Source organism: Embiotoca jacksoni, unplaced genomic scaffold (assembly GCF_022577435.1).
Source record: "Embiotoca jacksoni isolate LCO1_2020_lvr unplaced genomic scaffold, fEmbJac1.0.p SCAF_7, whole genome shotgun sequence".
Taxonomy (NCBI): domain Eukaryota; kingdom Metazoa; phylum Chordata; class Actinopteri; family Embiotocidae; genus Embiotoca; species Embiotoca jacksoni.
The window spans coordinates 11,961,340-11,974,254 of NW_027185425.1; the positions used below are offsets into that span (position 1 = coordinate 11,961,340).

The 12,915-nt window shown below is 42.0% G+C and overlaps 1 protein-coding gene across 1 annotated transcript in view; it reads left to right on the top strand.

Annotated features, from left to right (window-relative positions):
- Window positions 1-12,915, top strand: part of rftn1a (raftlin, lipid raft linker 1a) — a 25,493-nt gene continuing 12,578 nt past the window's right edge. The window contains exons 1-2 of the mRNA XM_069176244.1: window positions 1-260; window positions 8,015-8,166. Coding sequence (XP_069032345.1) covers window positions 8,019-8,166 — 148 coding nt within the window. The 5' untranslated portion in view covers window positions 1-260; window positions 8,015-8,018. The remainder of the gene's footprint in view (window positions 261-8,014; window positions 8,167-12,915) is intronic.

A 12,915-nucleotide genomic window follows, 5' to 3' on the forward strand; every position in this document is an offset into this window, starting at 1 on the left:
CACTGCTGACAGACAGAGGTAGACGGGAGTGTTAATCTGGGGCTTGCAGTCAGTTGTAGTTCCTAAATGAAGGATTCATGTTTTCCTCCCATTGGATCACTGTCAGAGACGCTGTGTGTCTCTTTGCAACAGCCGTGACGGGGACAGACAGTCAAGACGAGAGAGAGAGAGAGAGGAGGGACACGCGTCGACTGACTCAAGTGTGAGGAAGCTTTCGGTCCAGTAAACACTTTGTACACACACCGGGACCGACCTAATTGGTGAGTTGAATACTTTTGGCTCTTTATCAATTCCAGCAAAACAAAGATGTCTCATATCTGTTTAAGAAAGGCTTGTTATTTAGATAATTCTTGGAAATATTTGTCGCAAGAATTAATTCGATTTTTCCCACATACATTTTTTTTTTTTTTGTCTCACTTAAACGCGTGTGACTTTTCTCTTTGTGGATTGCGCTGCTTTGTAAACAACTTTAAGGGCAGTTAATGAACTACAGAGCGAGAGGTGCCTCCTTAAATTTCAGATCAGGACTCTTTGGCAGCCTTGCCCAATAAAACATTGGTGACAGAGAGAAATCTCTCCGGTTCAGACAGTCATTTGATTTGTGTGTTGTTGTGTGCCATTTGTATCCGCGGCGGAAAGAAATGAATAAGCCCTCCGCTCACTGTCACAGGTTGAAGTGAACTCAAGATATGCGTGACGGAGTAAATGTGCAGAGCGCAGATGGAGGGAGGGGTGCGTGTGTGTGTGTGTGTGTCAGAACGAGAAAGATTTGGTGCGTAAGCGGCCTGTCATGTATCATTTCCCGTTCACTAAACTACCGCCGTTAAGGGGCAGCTCCAGCCAACCACGTGTTGTGAAAGTGGTTGAGGTGTGTGTGTGTGTGTGTGTGTGTGTGTGTGTGTGTGTGTGTGTGCGTGCGTGCGTGCGTGCGCGCGCGCGGTTGCACGCACCAAAGAGGAAAAAGGAAAGCCAGAAACATGTAATTTCAAGCTCGGCTGCACCCACAAAATGCATGGGACATCAATTAGTTACATGCCTATGTGTATGGCTGCCCACTATACAGCTTGAAATCTATGAAAGCATTTGGAAAAAGTAGCATTAGTGGTGAGTGGCATCCTGTTTATCACATTGGCCGTGCAAACACTAGGCTGATATTCTTTAAATCGCAAGTTAGCCCTCAAAAATCTTGTATGTGATGGATTCAGGATCTACCATATGAGCCCACCTCGGGGCTCAGGAAATTGATGCCTCTGTCCCAACAAGCCTCCCTTTGTTCATAAACTGTTCTTTCTTAGAGAAAAATAAGCTGTGCAAGAAGCTGTGAGACAGACTAATACATCACTGTCATAATTTGTTTTTATCCGCCCCATGCAGCCTCATTAGAACACGGTTTGAGGTGACTACTTTGTTGCTTGGGGGAATCACACCTCCCTCCAGGCAACTTGACACGCTCCCACTGTTTGTCTGTCTGTCTCCATTTCTTCCTCCTTCTGTCTTTCTCCTGATTCTATTCTTGCTGCCATGATCATCAGCATCATCGCTCCGGTCTTGGAGAGAAACTGAGTGGAGCTCCAACCCTGTGGGAGGGAAACCCACTCCCCAGGACTCAGTCTGTCACCTCTAATTTTGAAATTCAGTGCAAAAGTGTATTGTATATGCAAAATGCTTAAATAAGCAGTTTTATGTAACAGTTTTTATTGGCATACCATGATCTTTAAGAGCCAGGCAACGATCAAAAGTGACCTAATTTAGAGTTACATTGTTGCGGGCTAAAAAAAAAAAACAACAGCCTTGCATGCACAGTAGTTATAATATCATTCACATTATGGCTTCAAGGTAGGCCCACAAAGACAAATAATATAGCTATGAGTGACAGTTTTATTTTTGTTATTTGTTTTTTTAATAATTCAGTTTATCCATCAGGTATACAAATTCACAAAATCAACAATTATATTATATGCAGGAAATATGTAATATTTACTGCACTCTAATCTCAGGTAACATACAGTTGTAGTGAGGGGTGATGCAAAAAGGTGTGGTTGCATCATACTATATTCCGGAAATAGTAAAATAGGCCACTACAATCTTTTGCTTTTGTCCTGTGAATCAATGTAACAGTTAAAAAGTTTAAACATTTGTTCTATTAGCTGGATAACTTCAGACAAACAAGTGATAATACAGTAGCCGCACCTCTGCAGACTGAAAGTATTCCTAAATGTCACTTTTCGTAGCGCCTCGAAATACTAATGCTAATTTGCAACAAAAATGATTTATAGGACACGAGGTTGTTGAGATCAAGTACTGTGCTTAAAACTCTAAAAGTAAACAGAAAAAACAAACTCAACACTCGCATTTGGTGTGACCACCACTTGCCTTTAAAACATAACTATAATTGTCCAAGGTAAACCTACTCGATGAATCTTGGATGTCTCTTCATGTAATCCCAGACGGGCTCGATGATGTTGAGATCAGGACTCTGTGGGCGTCAAACCATCTGTTGCAGAACTCCATATTTTTCTTGTTTCTTTACGGGTTGTTTGTGCTGCAGAATAAATTTAGGACAATAATACGCCTCCCTGATGTATAATGTGAGGGATAAGAATCTAAATATCTTAATTACCTAAAACCTTTGCACAGTACTGCATATACAAGTAACAACACACTGTGAACAGAGTAGGATTTTCTGTGCGGAGAGCATTACTGTTGGGATGCCACAAATTGCACTAGCACACTTTTACTGCGACCCCAGAAAATACTGATTGGCTAATAGGTGGAAAAATTATATTTGGACTAGAGTTAGGCCATGAAATCAAGCAGTATATTGACCTATAAATGGCTTGTTGCAGAAATGTTGATATGGGGTGGAAACCTTGACCCAATATATGTTATGTATAAATTGTGCCTCCAGATAGCACATATGACTTTATTTTTATGCTCAATCTCAGTACATCTACAAAAAAAAATTATTACAATATTTTAAGGGATCATTATAGCTATAAGTGGCTATAGGGTGATCATTATTAAATTATTAAATATTGATATTGGTGTAGTACATACAGTATCCTTTGGCCATAATAAAGACATCTAATATTATATTAGATATAATATATAATATACATATATATCTATATCTATAGATAGATAGATATTATATCTAATATTATATTAGTATTATAATAATAATAATATAATAAAGATCCAAACGGTGTGGCCTGCATCACATCAGTTGAAGAGTCAGCCTGTTGTGTTAACGCCGCCTCCCAATTTCTCTGCTGGAACAACCACTGCTGAGTGAATTACAAAAAAGACATCACTAACTGTGCACTGCTTCTGATTTTCCTCAGAAATGTCGCCACAGACACCTAGATCTCTTTGTAATACTGCAAATGCCTTTCATCAACAGGCCCCAGGCTTAATTACTATATTGTTACCTCTTTTAGCAATAGATAGTGGCTAAATAGACATTTGGTTGAATACAAATCTTCAAGATTACTTTAAATCATGGCTCAACATAACTTTTTTTTACCATTAACTCAAACAATATTAGTGTAGTGATCAAATTGGAAAAATGTATTTTGAGGTTCACCGACATGGACTTTAACCTTGCATCCATTCTCAATATTTCCTTGTCTGCGCAGCTCATTGTGCATTAATTAGTTTCTTACTTCTCATCATAATAGGTCTTGCTCGATACTAAACGTGAACATACAGCATATTTCTCATATAAATTTTTTTTTTTTTTTTTTTTTTTAAACAACAGCGTGGACAATAACAAGTGTTCAGCAGGAGACGGAAAATGTGGAGTCTATGGCGGAGTCTACCCGGTGGTTCTTGCTGTGAAATTTCCCAATCATGTGTCCGTCTGTAGCTCCCTCTGCTGCGGTTGAATATTGCTTCTTGGCAAGCACCCCCACCCCCACCCCCCCTCATCCTCCACCCCCCCCAGGAGGTGGTGCGGGAGGTAGCAGAGCAGTGGCATAGCGCAGACGGATTATGCTCTCGCGTAAATCTGCTGTCATTTCAAAACTCTCCGTTACAAGAGATTCTCTAATGAGAAGCCCTCTGCTACTCCTCGTCTGTCTCCCCTTTCACTCCGTTCTCTCTTTTTCATTCCTTTTATCTGTCGCTCTCTCTCTCTCTCTCTCTCCTTTCTCTCCCCGTTTAATGGATGTTTTTTGCTGTCAAGGCCTTTTTATGCCTGTGTGTTTGCACGACAGCGAGGGAGAAATTCTGTTTGAAGTCAACATGTAGAGAAAAAGGCCTCATATGTAGCAAAAAGGCCTCAAGTCTTCAACTCAGGAGTTTCTCTGGCACTACAACCTTGGTTTTTCATTTCAATGTTGCGTCCAATTACAGATATCTGTTTCTAAACCTCGCAGACAAGAGTTCATCTGTTAAAGTGAGGCCTTTGTTTTGAAACAGAACTGTCAGCATGCAATGAAAAGGATAATGAGATGTTGGATCAAACAGTAGAACAGTTGGCTAGTCAGTACCAACAGTAACCGATCACATTTTATTTTAGAGCAACAAAACCAACTGCCACGAGCAAAATAGGAAGCGTCTTATTCCGAATTGTTATGATTTGTTCGCACAGCTTTATGTATTATGAATAGAGGTGTAAGGCTATGAATGAATTTGCTGTGTTTGAATGGTTTTGATCACTTGCATTGGGTTAGGGTAGAAACTGATTAAAATACTTGAGCAGTAAAGTCTAAAGTAAGGATAGGAAGGCTCCAATGCAAGACTCGGTGATAGAGGAACGATGTCTGCTACGTTATTGTAACCTTGATCTTCTTGCTTCCTCCTTTATTCAACTCTCCATCTACTCCCAGACCTTCTCTCCTAATCAGCCAGAGATGAAGCCTGCTGAACATCCCCGCATTAAACCCACCTTTGGTCCCTTAGCAGACAAAACGTATTAGAGTACAGCCCTGGAGGAAAAATGTTTGGGAGTGTCTACATGCTCTAACTTAGTCATAACCCGGGGCCCTTTTGGCTGTCTGTATGTCTGGAGACATTGTAATAGTTTTACGGGACTTAACTGGCTCAGCAGGGGAGCTCTTTTACTGTGCACTCATGAGCTACCAGACAGAGGGAATGATCGAGGGAAGCATGGAGGGTTGGACGGGTTGCCAGCAGAGAGTGTGGAAGGGCACAATTTAACAATTATAATGTACAGACAGGAAGAATCCGAGAGGGGAGCAATAGATTAGCCTGGCGCTGCCCGCCTATTGCTCACAGCAGTTGCTGTTGTGCTCACAGTCTGGAAATCCTGTTTGCTCAGCCACCCTGAAGGGCAGACCTGTCAGGTACAGTGGGGGTGGCTAAGTGCGATGACATTGAAGTCAAGCGTTTGCTTCAAAATTTTTGCTGCTTTCAAATTGAATCGAACTGATGAGCCCCTAGATATACAACAGGGGGAGTTGTGTGAACTGTGTGCTAAAGGGGACGGCGTTTAGAAGCCACACAGGCTAACAATTTAGCAAGCTACCAGGCAGATAATGTAATGCAGGAAATGCAAAGGCTCAGCAAATTAACTAGCTTAATATCCAACAAAAAAATTAACTTCCATGGCCTCTGCCATTTCTGTAAATGTTAGAAAACACTTCACAACTCGTGAACTCGTGGCTTATAGAAAATGCTGAGTTCTGTTCATATGGAGTCTTCCCGTGTACGTGGTAAATACAACCCCATGAATGAAGCAGGTTACAACAGTGGCAGCGTTAAGGTAGACAAAACGATGAGCATGTTTTAGGAATGTTTGCAAATATTGAGCAATTGAAGCTGGAGCCAGAATAATTCCTAAAATTAAAAAAACAAATATCTGCAATGGTTAATTACAGATATAGCGTTGCTCTCTGCTCCCATTGGAGGAGGTTATCTGTTTTTTCCAGTTTGGTGAGTTTCGGTGCACATCATACGACATATTGTGGCCAATGCCAATTGGTTAAATGCTTCTCCAATATAGTTTCAAAATTAACCTGAGGTTTACGCTCATTCGGATGCCACAACTGGAAACAATCCCAAAGAGATCGTGGCCAGACTTGATCTGTTCACGCAGTGAATTTGGCTCTGGTAATACCAGACTATAAATAGATAGCCCAATGGTGATGAAATAAGGGACAGAGAGGAGACAGTAGAGTTTGAATTGGGGAGCAAGACTTGGAGGGAAGCAGAGAAAATAAAAGTGGATGAATGGAGTGCATGTAGAGGTCAGAATTAATGAGGGAGGGAAGGCTGGGAATTCCTGTAATCAGATGGACACAAAATGAGAGAATGGCAAAAATCAAGAGTTTAACTGCGAGCCTAATCAAAGCCATTGTACCCACAGAATATGGTCTTAATCAAAGATGGTAGACAGAAGCAGTAAAGAGCCTGAAAAGAAAAGGGATGATTAAGGCATGGGTCAGACAAGTTTTGCAAATCATGAAAAAGACCACCTGAAGAATTAATGGTGTAAGAGTTTTGGAGGTTGATAGATGAGTCAAGAGGAAAGAGAAGGATGGTGGGAAGGGGAGGGGAGACCCAATCAGAGAAGTTATACTGTTGACTTTCTCCTTCTCCCAAAGCGTCGCCTCTCCATCTCTCCTCGTCTGTCCTCATAATGAAAGAGCATGTTGTATTGAAAGAATAATGACTCTTAATTGCTTGTTCTTTGCAAAATTGAAAATGACTGAGTGTACTGTCTGAAGACAAATGGGCTATAAAAACGGAACAAAGATGCTGCATTTTTGCAACTTTGTAACCTTTTGAAATGCACATGCCATGAAATCAAAGCTGTAAGTCCACACACACACACGCACACACGCACGCACGCACGCACGCACGCACGCACGCACACACACACACACACACACACACACGCACCAGGCTTGATGTAGTCTGTTAGGATCGTTAGCTGAGTTAATGTCCATGCACTTGGCCCAATGGGAGTTACTGTGTCATTCTCCATGCTCTCCAAACAGATACAGAGATACAGATATAGACCCGTCTCTGGGGAAGACATATGCGCACACACGCAACATGCAGATGTGCTCTTTGCCGTGTGGCTCTTACAAGCCGTGGCAGAAGGCAATATTAGATGTATCTGCAGTGATGGTTCGAGGGTACGAACGCTGTCATATCAGATTAGCTTGACGGTTTTTGGCCACGCACCTTTGCTCTTGTCAATTACCCGTCTCCCTGTCCTCTCTTTTGTCATTCTTCCACTTTCCAGTCTCAATCATTTGTCTCAAAAAAGAACCCACTCTTCTTCTGGTTTTTTTTTTTTAATCTTTATATGCAACCCAGATCTTTGGATTTAAATTCCCTGTTGAAATTCAGAAGAGGAGGATTTTTTTCAATAATTTTCAAGCTCTATTCAAGTTGTGTTTCAAATATCCTGTTCTCCAGGGACTCTGCTGGTCCTTACACAATCTGAAAAAGTCTAAAAATAACACGATTTTCTTTGTGCTTCACGGTAAGCCTTGGATCAACATTTAAATTGGTTAGCTGTACAACATGCTTTATATCTTTGCGCTCCTCTTCTCTTTCTGTCTATCTAGTCTCATGTCCCTCTGCTTGGCAGGGCAGCAAATTCGTCTCATTTCTGCTTTAATTCGTTCTGATCAAACATGTCGCTCTCAATCAGCCCTATTTGATTTGGAGATGCCCGTATCACAGCCCACCAAGCAGGTAATGGCTGACACCCTCATATTTCAGTGATATTGCAGTGCATGTGTGTGGTTTGAATGTGTGAATGTGTTATTTCCCGAAGCTTGAGCTTGCACGTGCGCAATAGCATTTAGACTCGTGACTATCACACACTCCATTGGAGGTGCTAATGCACTCTTCATTTAGAAATTCTATCGATTCCATGTCTCCCACTTAAGTCTTTGTTACGCCCCTCCTCTTTTTTTCTTTTCATCTCACATCTTTTTAAAATGCCATTAAACCTCCTCTCCTCTCCTCTCCTCTCCTCTCCTCTCCTCTCCTCTCCTCTCCTCTCCTCTCCTCTCCTCTCCTCTCCTCTCAGAGATATGGGGTGTAGGCTCCCAAAGTTGCGGAAGGCAGAAGAGAGGCATAGCCCGGGCAACATCTACTCCACCCTCCGTCGACCTCAGGTGGAGACTAAAGTTGGAGTGGCCTACACCTACCACTTCCTGGATTTCCTGTTGGGGAAAGAAGGTATGGCATACAATCTCATGTACTTTCAATTATCTCTGTATAACAGACAAAAAATACTGTTCCTCTGTGAGTGCTTAATATCATACGTATCCCCGTTTATGTACGAAGTTATTTTCACTGTTCTCTTCAAGAGCTTGGGCTGGGCTCAGACTCAGACATGTACAGTATGTCACATGACTTGACTCTACTTCCCCCACACATGCATACTTGAAAATAGTCATGTGTTACATATTTCTTCATACGACACCTTTCTATTACAGACACACAAAAAGCTCACAAGCTCAACTTAATCAAATTTGTTACAACATTACAGCTGCTCTAATGACTGTTTTTGATATTAAACCATGCTGGATTAAATGAGAACACGGGATGGTAAAATGATCTCTTGTTAATATGACACCAAAGATAATTACTTAAGTCTACAGTTCATGTCAGCTGTATTGAGCATCTTTCAGCTTACTATTTTTAGCCTTTAACCCAATTATTGCTTACAGCTTCAGTCTTCAATGTGATCACAGTCTGGAGACCCTGTTCACATGTAGGTTCGCTCAGCCATATTAAGAAACGGACCAATCAGTGACCAATGGCTGTGGCTAGGCTGATGGCATTAAAGTCAAGCGTTTGTTTCTAATTGTAGTTACATCAATGGCAGCAGAATTTTGGCACTGAGCATAAGGGGCTCAATGATGGTTCATTGAAGGCTGCTCAAAATTAACCCAAGGTCTACACTCATTCGGTTGCAACAACTAGAAATAATCTCCACTGGAGACCCATCTATTCACAGAGTGAATCTGGTCTGGTAACACCAGGCTACACTATTTTAGTTATACCGCCCACACCTTTACTGTTTTGGTTCGGTCTCTCATCAGTCTCATCTCATCTAAATAGACAGTTATTTTCCACCAGATTTAGTGGACCAAAACAGGAAAAATGCAAGGGGACATTTGACCTAACAAAAGTTATTAATGTTATTGTGGCATCTTGTGTGCCGGATTTATCAATAAGTAACCGTTTGCTAACCCATTAGCAATTAACCTTATAAGATCATAATAAATCAGTGTTATGTTTAGAGTCTGTTGCATGTGGTCAAAAAACAAATCGATATATGTAGGTTTATGCTTGTTTTACTTTCAGAAAGTTATCCTTAGGCTGTATGTTTATTCCCTTCATAATACATACTGATTTTAGGATTTATTCTTGGTGAAGTGAAACCAAAGGTGCACTAAACAATTTTAAGAAAAATGGAACAAATCAGGTTGTGTCTCATCATAAATGCTACTCTGTGCCAACAATCCCACAATGCAGCGCTTGTTTTCTGTATCTGAGATGACAAAGTGATGATAATGAATGAGTGAGTGGGTGAATGAGTTGTAGAGGGAGGCAATTTCAACCACAGCTCAAATGAAAGGAACAAATCTTGGCCATGAAATGCAGCAGGCAAGCTCATTCAGATCTGATTCACATTTGTCCCAGTTCCAGTCTGGAGGAGGCTCCGAGGGATGCGTCTTCACATTCGGTCATTCCAAAGTAATTCAGAAGAATTCTTGTTACTGAGCTCCTTGTCTGGTTTGTTTAAGTTTTCTGTTGAACTTTGCTTTGTCAGACTGAACTCTGGTTACAGTGTTTGTGTGTGTTCCGCTCATAAAACAGCCACAGTTGCTCCTCCAACTTTAACCAGCCAAATGAAATGTTTCGGTCAGCAACTCGACAGAGCTGTTTTTCTTTTTTTCATAGTGTAAGTATCTGGAGGGCAGAAAGTGGCTTATAAACTGAAGTTGTGTCTGTGTGCAGCTCCTGTTGCAGAGAGTTCAAAGAGTTTTCTAATTCTCAGATTCAGCTATATTGTGCGCACTGTAGCAATGCCCTCCAACTTCCCCCTGCTGCACCCGCACACAATAACAATATACAAAAGCTAATGTGTATATGCAGGATGCTGTCTTCGGAACTGTGTGTGTGTGTGTGTGTGTGTGTGTGTGTGTGTGTGTGTGTGTGTGTGTGTGTTTTTTTTTGTTTGTATCTGTTTGGGAATATGAAAAATTGCATCTGATAACGTGTGGGTGTGTTTGTGTGTATGCTCACTGTGTCTTAAGGATGTTTGATGAGAATCCTCCAGAGGCATCTGCTTCTAAAAATACTAATTCTTCCATTGTGTTGGTGTGGTCTATGAAGAGATAGCAACGAGGGAAGGAGTGAGGGAAAAGAGGAGCGAGGAGGAAGAAAGGAATAGTGTTGTAGCAGTTTAAGAAAAAGAAATCATCTCTTTTTCCTTATGGCTTAATGTTTCCACAAGCCTGGGCTCTCCATCACCTGACAGGCAGAAGCAGGTGCAAGCAGCTCGATGAAATCCTTTTTAGAGGGGTTTCAAATGCAACACTGTAACAGACAGCAGGCACATCGCCACAGCCAAGTGGCAATGCTCCGCTTGCCAGTCGGCTTCATTTTCAGCCAGCCCTGTTATGTTTGGCAAATGGGTTAGGCTGTGGTGTTGGCAGAGAGAAATCTGGCACCTTGGAATGGTGGTGGTGACCAACACAGACAATAGACATGAGGATTGCTTGTCTTTCTTGTTGCTAAAGGCAGCGGCAGATAAATTGTCTAATCACACGTGCAGCAGCGCACACCTACAGGTACAGAAAGACCACACACACACACGCGCGCTCGCACACACACAGTGTTCATACAAGCAGCCACGGCGGCTCATTCACGCTCACACAAAACACTTTATAGCACTTAGTCAACAGAGTTAGTGTTATCTTTCCACAGACAGGCAGGTCATTTATATGGAAAACTCACTGACGCCACCTGAGCTGCTTAAGATGGGTAGACTCTATTTTAGGATAAACACAGCTACTCTGAATTGATTGTGTGTGCGTGTGCGTGTGTGTGTGTGTGTGTGTGTGTACGTATGTATGTGTGAGGTTGTGAGTGGGTATATGCCGGCCTCTTTCCGTCTCTCTTCCTCTCTCTCCATTTGTGATAGAGAGACCAAGAGAAGTGAAGGATTCCTGGAGGATTATCTGATTGTTTGTGGAGATTGAGAGACCTCATTCCCAGCAAAGGGATTTTTTTGTATTTGTATGTGTGCGTGCGTGTGCGTGCGTGTGTATGTAGGAGGCAGATAGAGGAATCTGTATGTTAGTCTATGACATTGAGGAAACACACGGTCAAATCCATGCTTTAATTCAATTTGGCTTCCATTAATAATATTATTTCCCTGCCAGCATGACTTGATGACTCCTACTCAGTAATGAAAAACAAACATCTCTGCTGGTGCCCCTCTGAAATATGTGAGGCTGCACGGCTGTTTATTAAACTAAGTTGCGTTCTCAGGAAGAGGAGCTTAATGCTTAGTGAAGAGGAGCGCAGTGTGATTTCTCACTTGACCCGTGACCCGTGAGTGATGAAACTCCCCGGGAACAATGTGGCTGATGATATGGTGTCAGCCTTTGTTTTATGAGCTCTAACTCCAGCAGTGCTAGAAAAATATTTCTGTATGACTAAGCTCCGGCTCACTCACACTGGGTCACAGCGACCCCATGTTGAATCCAGGGAAGATGAGAAGAATGTTCACACATGAACCATTTATTTGATTTGTCGAGGACCATCTCATCATATGACCTGAAACGAATGTCTCTTTCTACTCAACTGTCTTATTACTCTCTAATCACCAGTCTGCTGCACCTTGAAAGAACCTCCACCTTCACGAAAGGCACCATGATCTTCATTATCCTTGTTGTAACACCGATTGGTTACCATGACATGTCGGCATGAATGTAGAGTATGAAATCTCAGCCGGGTGTGAAATTTTAACCCAGCCTCCTTTGTGTCGAAGCTGTGCTCAGATAATGAGCAGAAGAAAATGGAAAGAATGGCAAAACATGAACAGAAAAAGAGATTTAAAAAAAAAAAAGAGAGGCAGAATAAAGTCAGAGAGGTGTCAGAGAACAGAGGGTGAGAGAATGAACAGCGCATAAAAGCCAGAGTTGCAGTGAATGGTAGTCAGGTCTGGGAGCCAGGAGAGGAGAAGTTGAGAGTGAGAGGTGTGAGCAAGCGGGAGTCAGGACTCTGCCAATGTGTGAGGAAGTAAGTTAGGTGTGATGCTGTGTGACTAACGCTGGTCTCTGGAGCAGACAGCGAGGAGCTGAACTCTGCTGATGACTTTCTGTCGCCCTGCAGAGACGGAGACCCACTCGGCTCATTAAAACTTGCAACGTGTGTCTAATGCTCTGTGTGTGTGTGTGTGTGTGTGTGTGCGTGTGCGCGTGCATGCTTTTGTATACCTGTGGACAAGTTTTCTTTGTGGGGAAGTGTGTGTACAGATTAATAGAGTGGTTGTGCGTGTACGTGAGCAACAACGCAACAATGTTATGGGAGATATTTTCTCTGTTGACAAAGTGTGACATATTCCTTCTTTCTCTTATTGCAATCAGAAAATATGTTTTGTATTTTACTCAGAGAGCTGCCGTAGCACAAATCCATTAGTGCATTGCCTGTCACACTTTTCAAGGAAAGCACATCAACTCCTTCTATGACAGTTTGTTGATCTGACATAGTTCAGATAATTTTTCTGGATCGTTCTTTATGCAGTTTCAGTTGTATTGACAAAAAGCCTTGAGAGAATGCTAGCAAAGATGGCAGAGAGTTGCTATGAGTCAAAAGTGAGCCAGACTGGAATTCACAGCATCACAAGTACACGAGTACTGTATGTGCCTTAAGCACCACACTGTGTTCTCACCACAGAAAACCTTT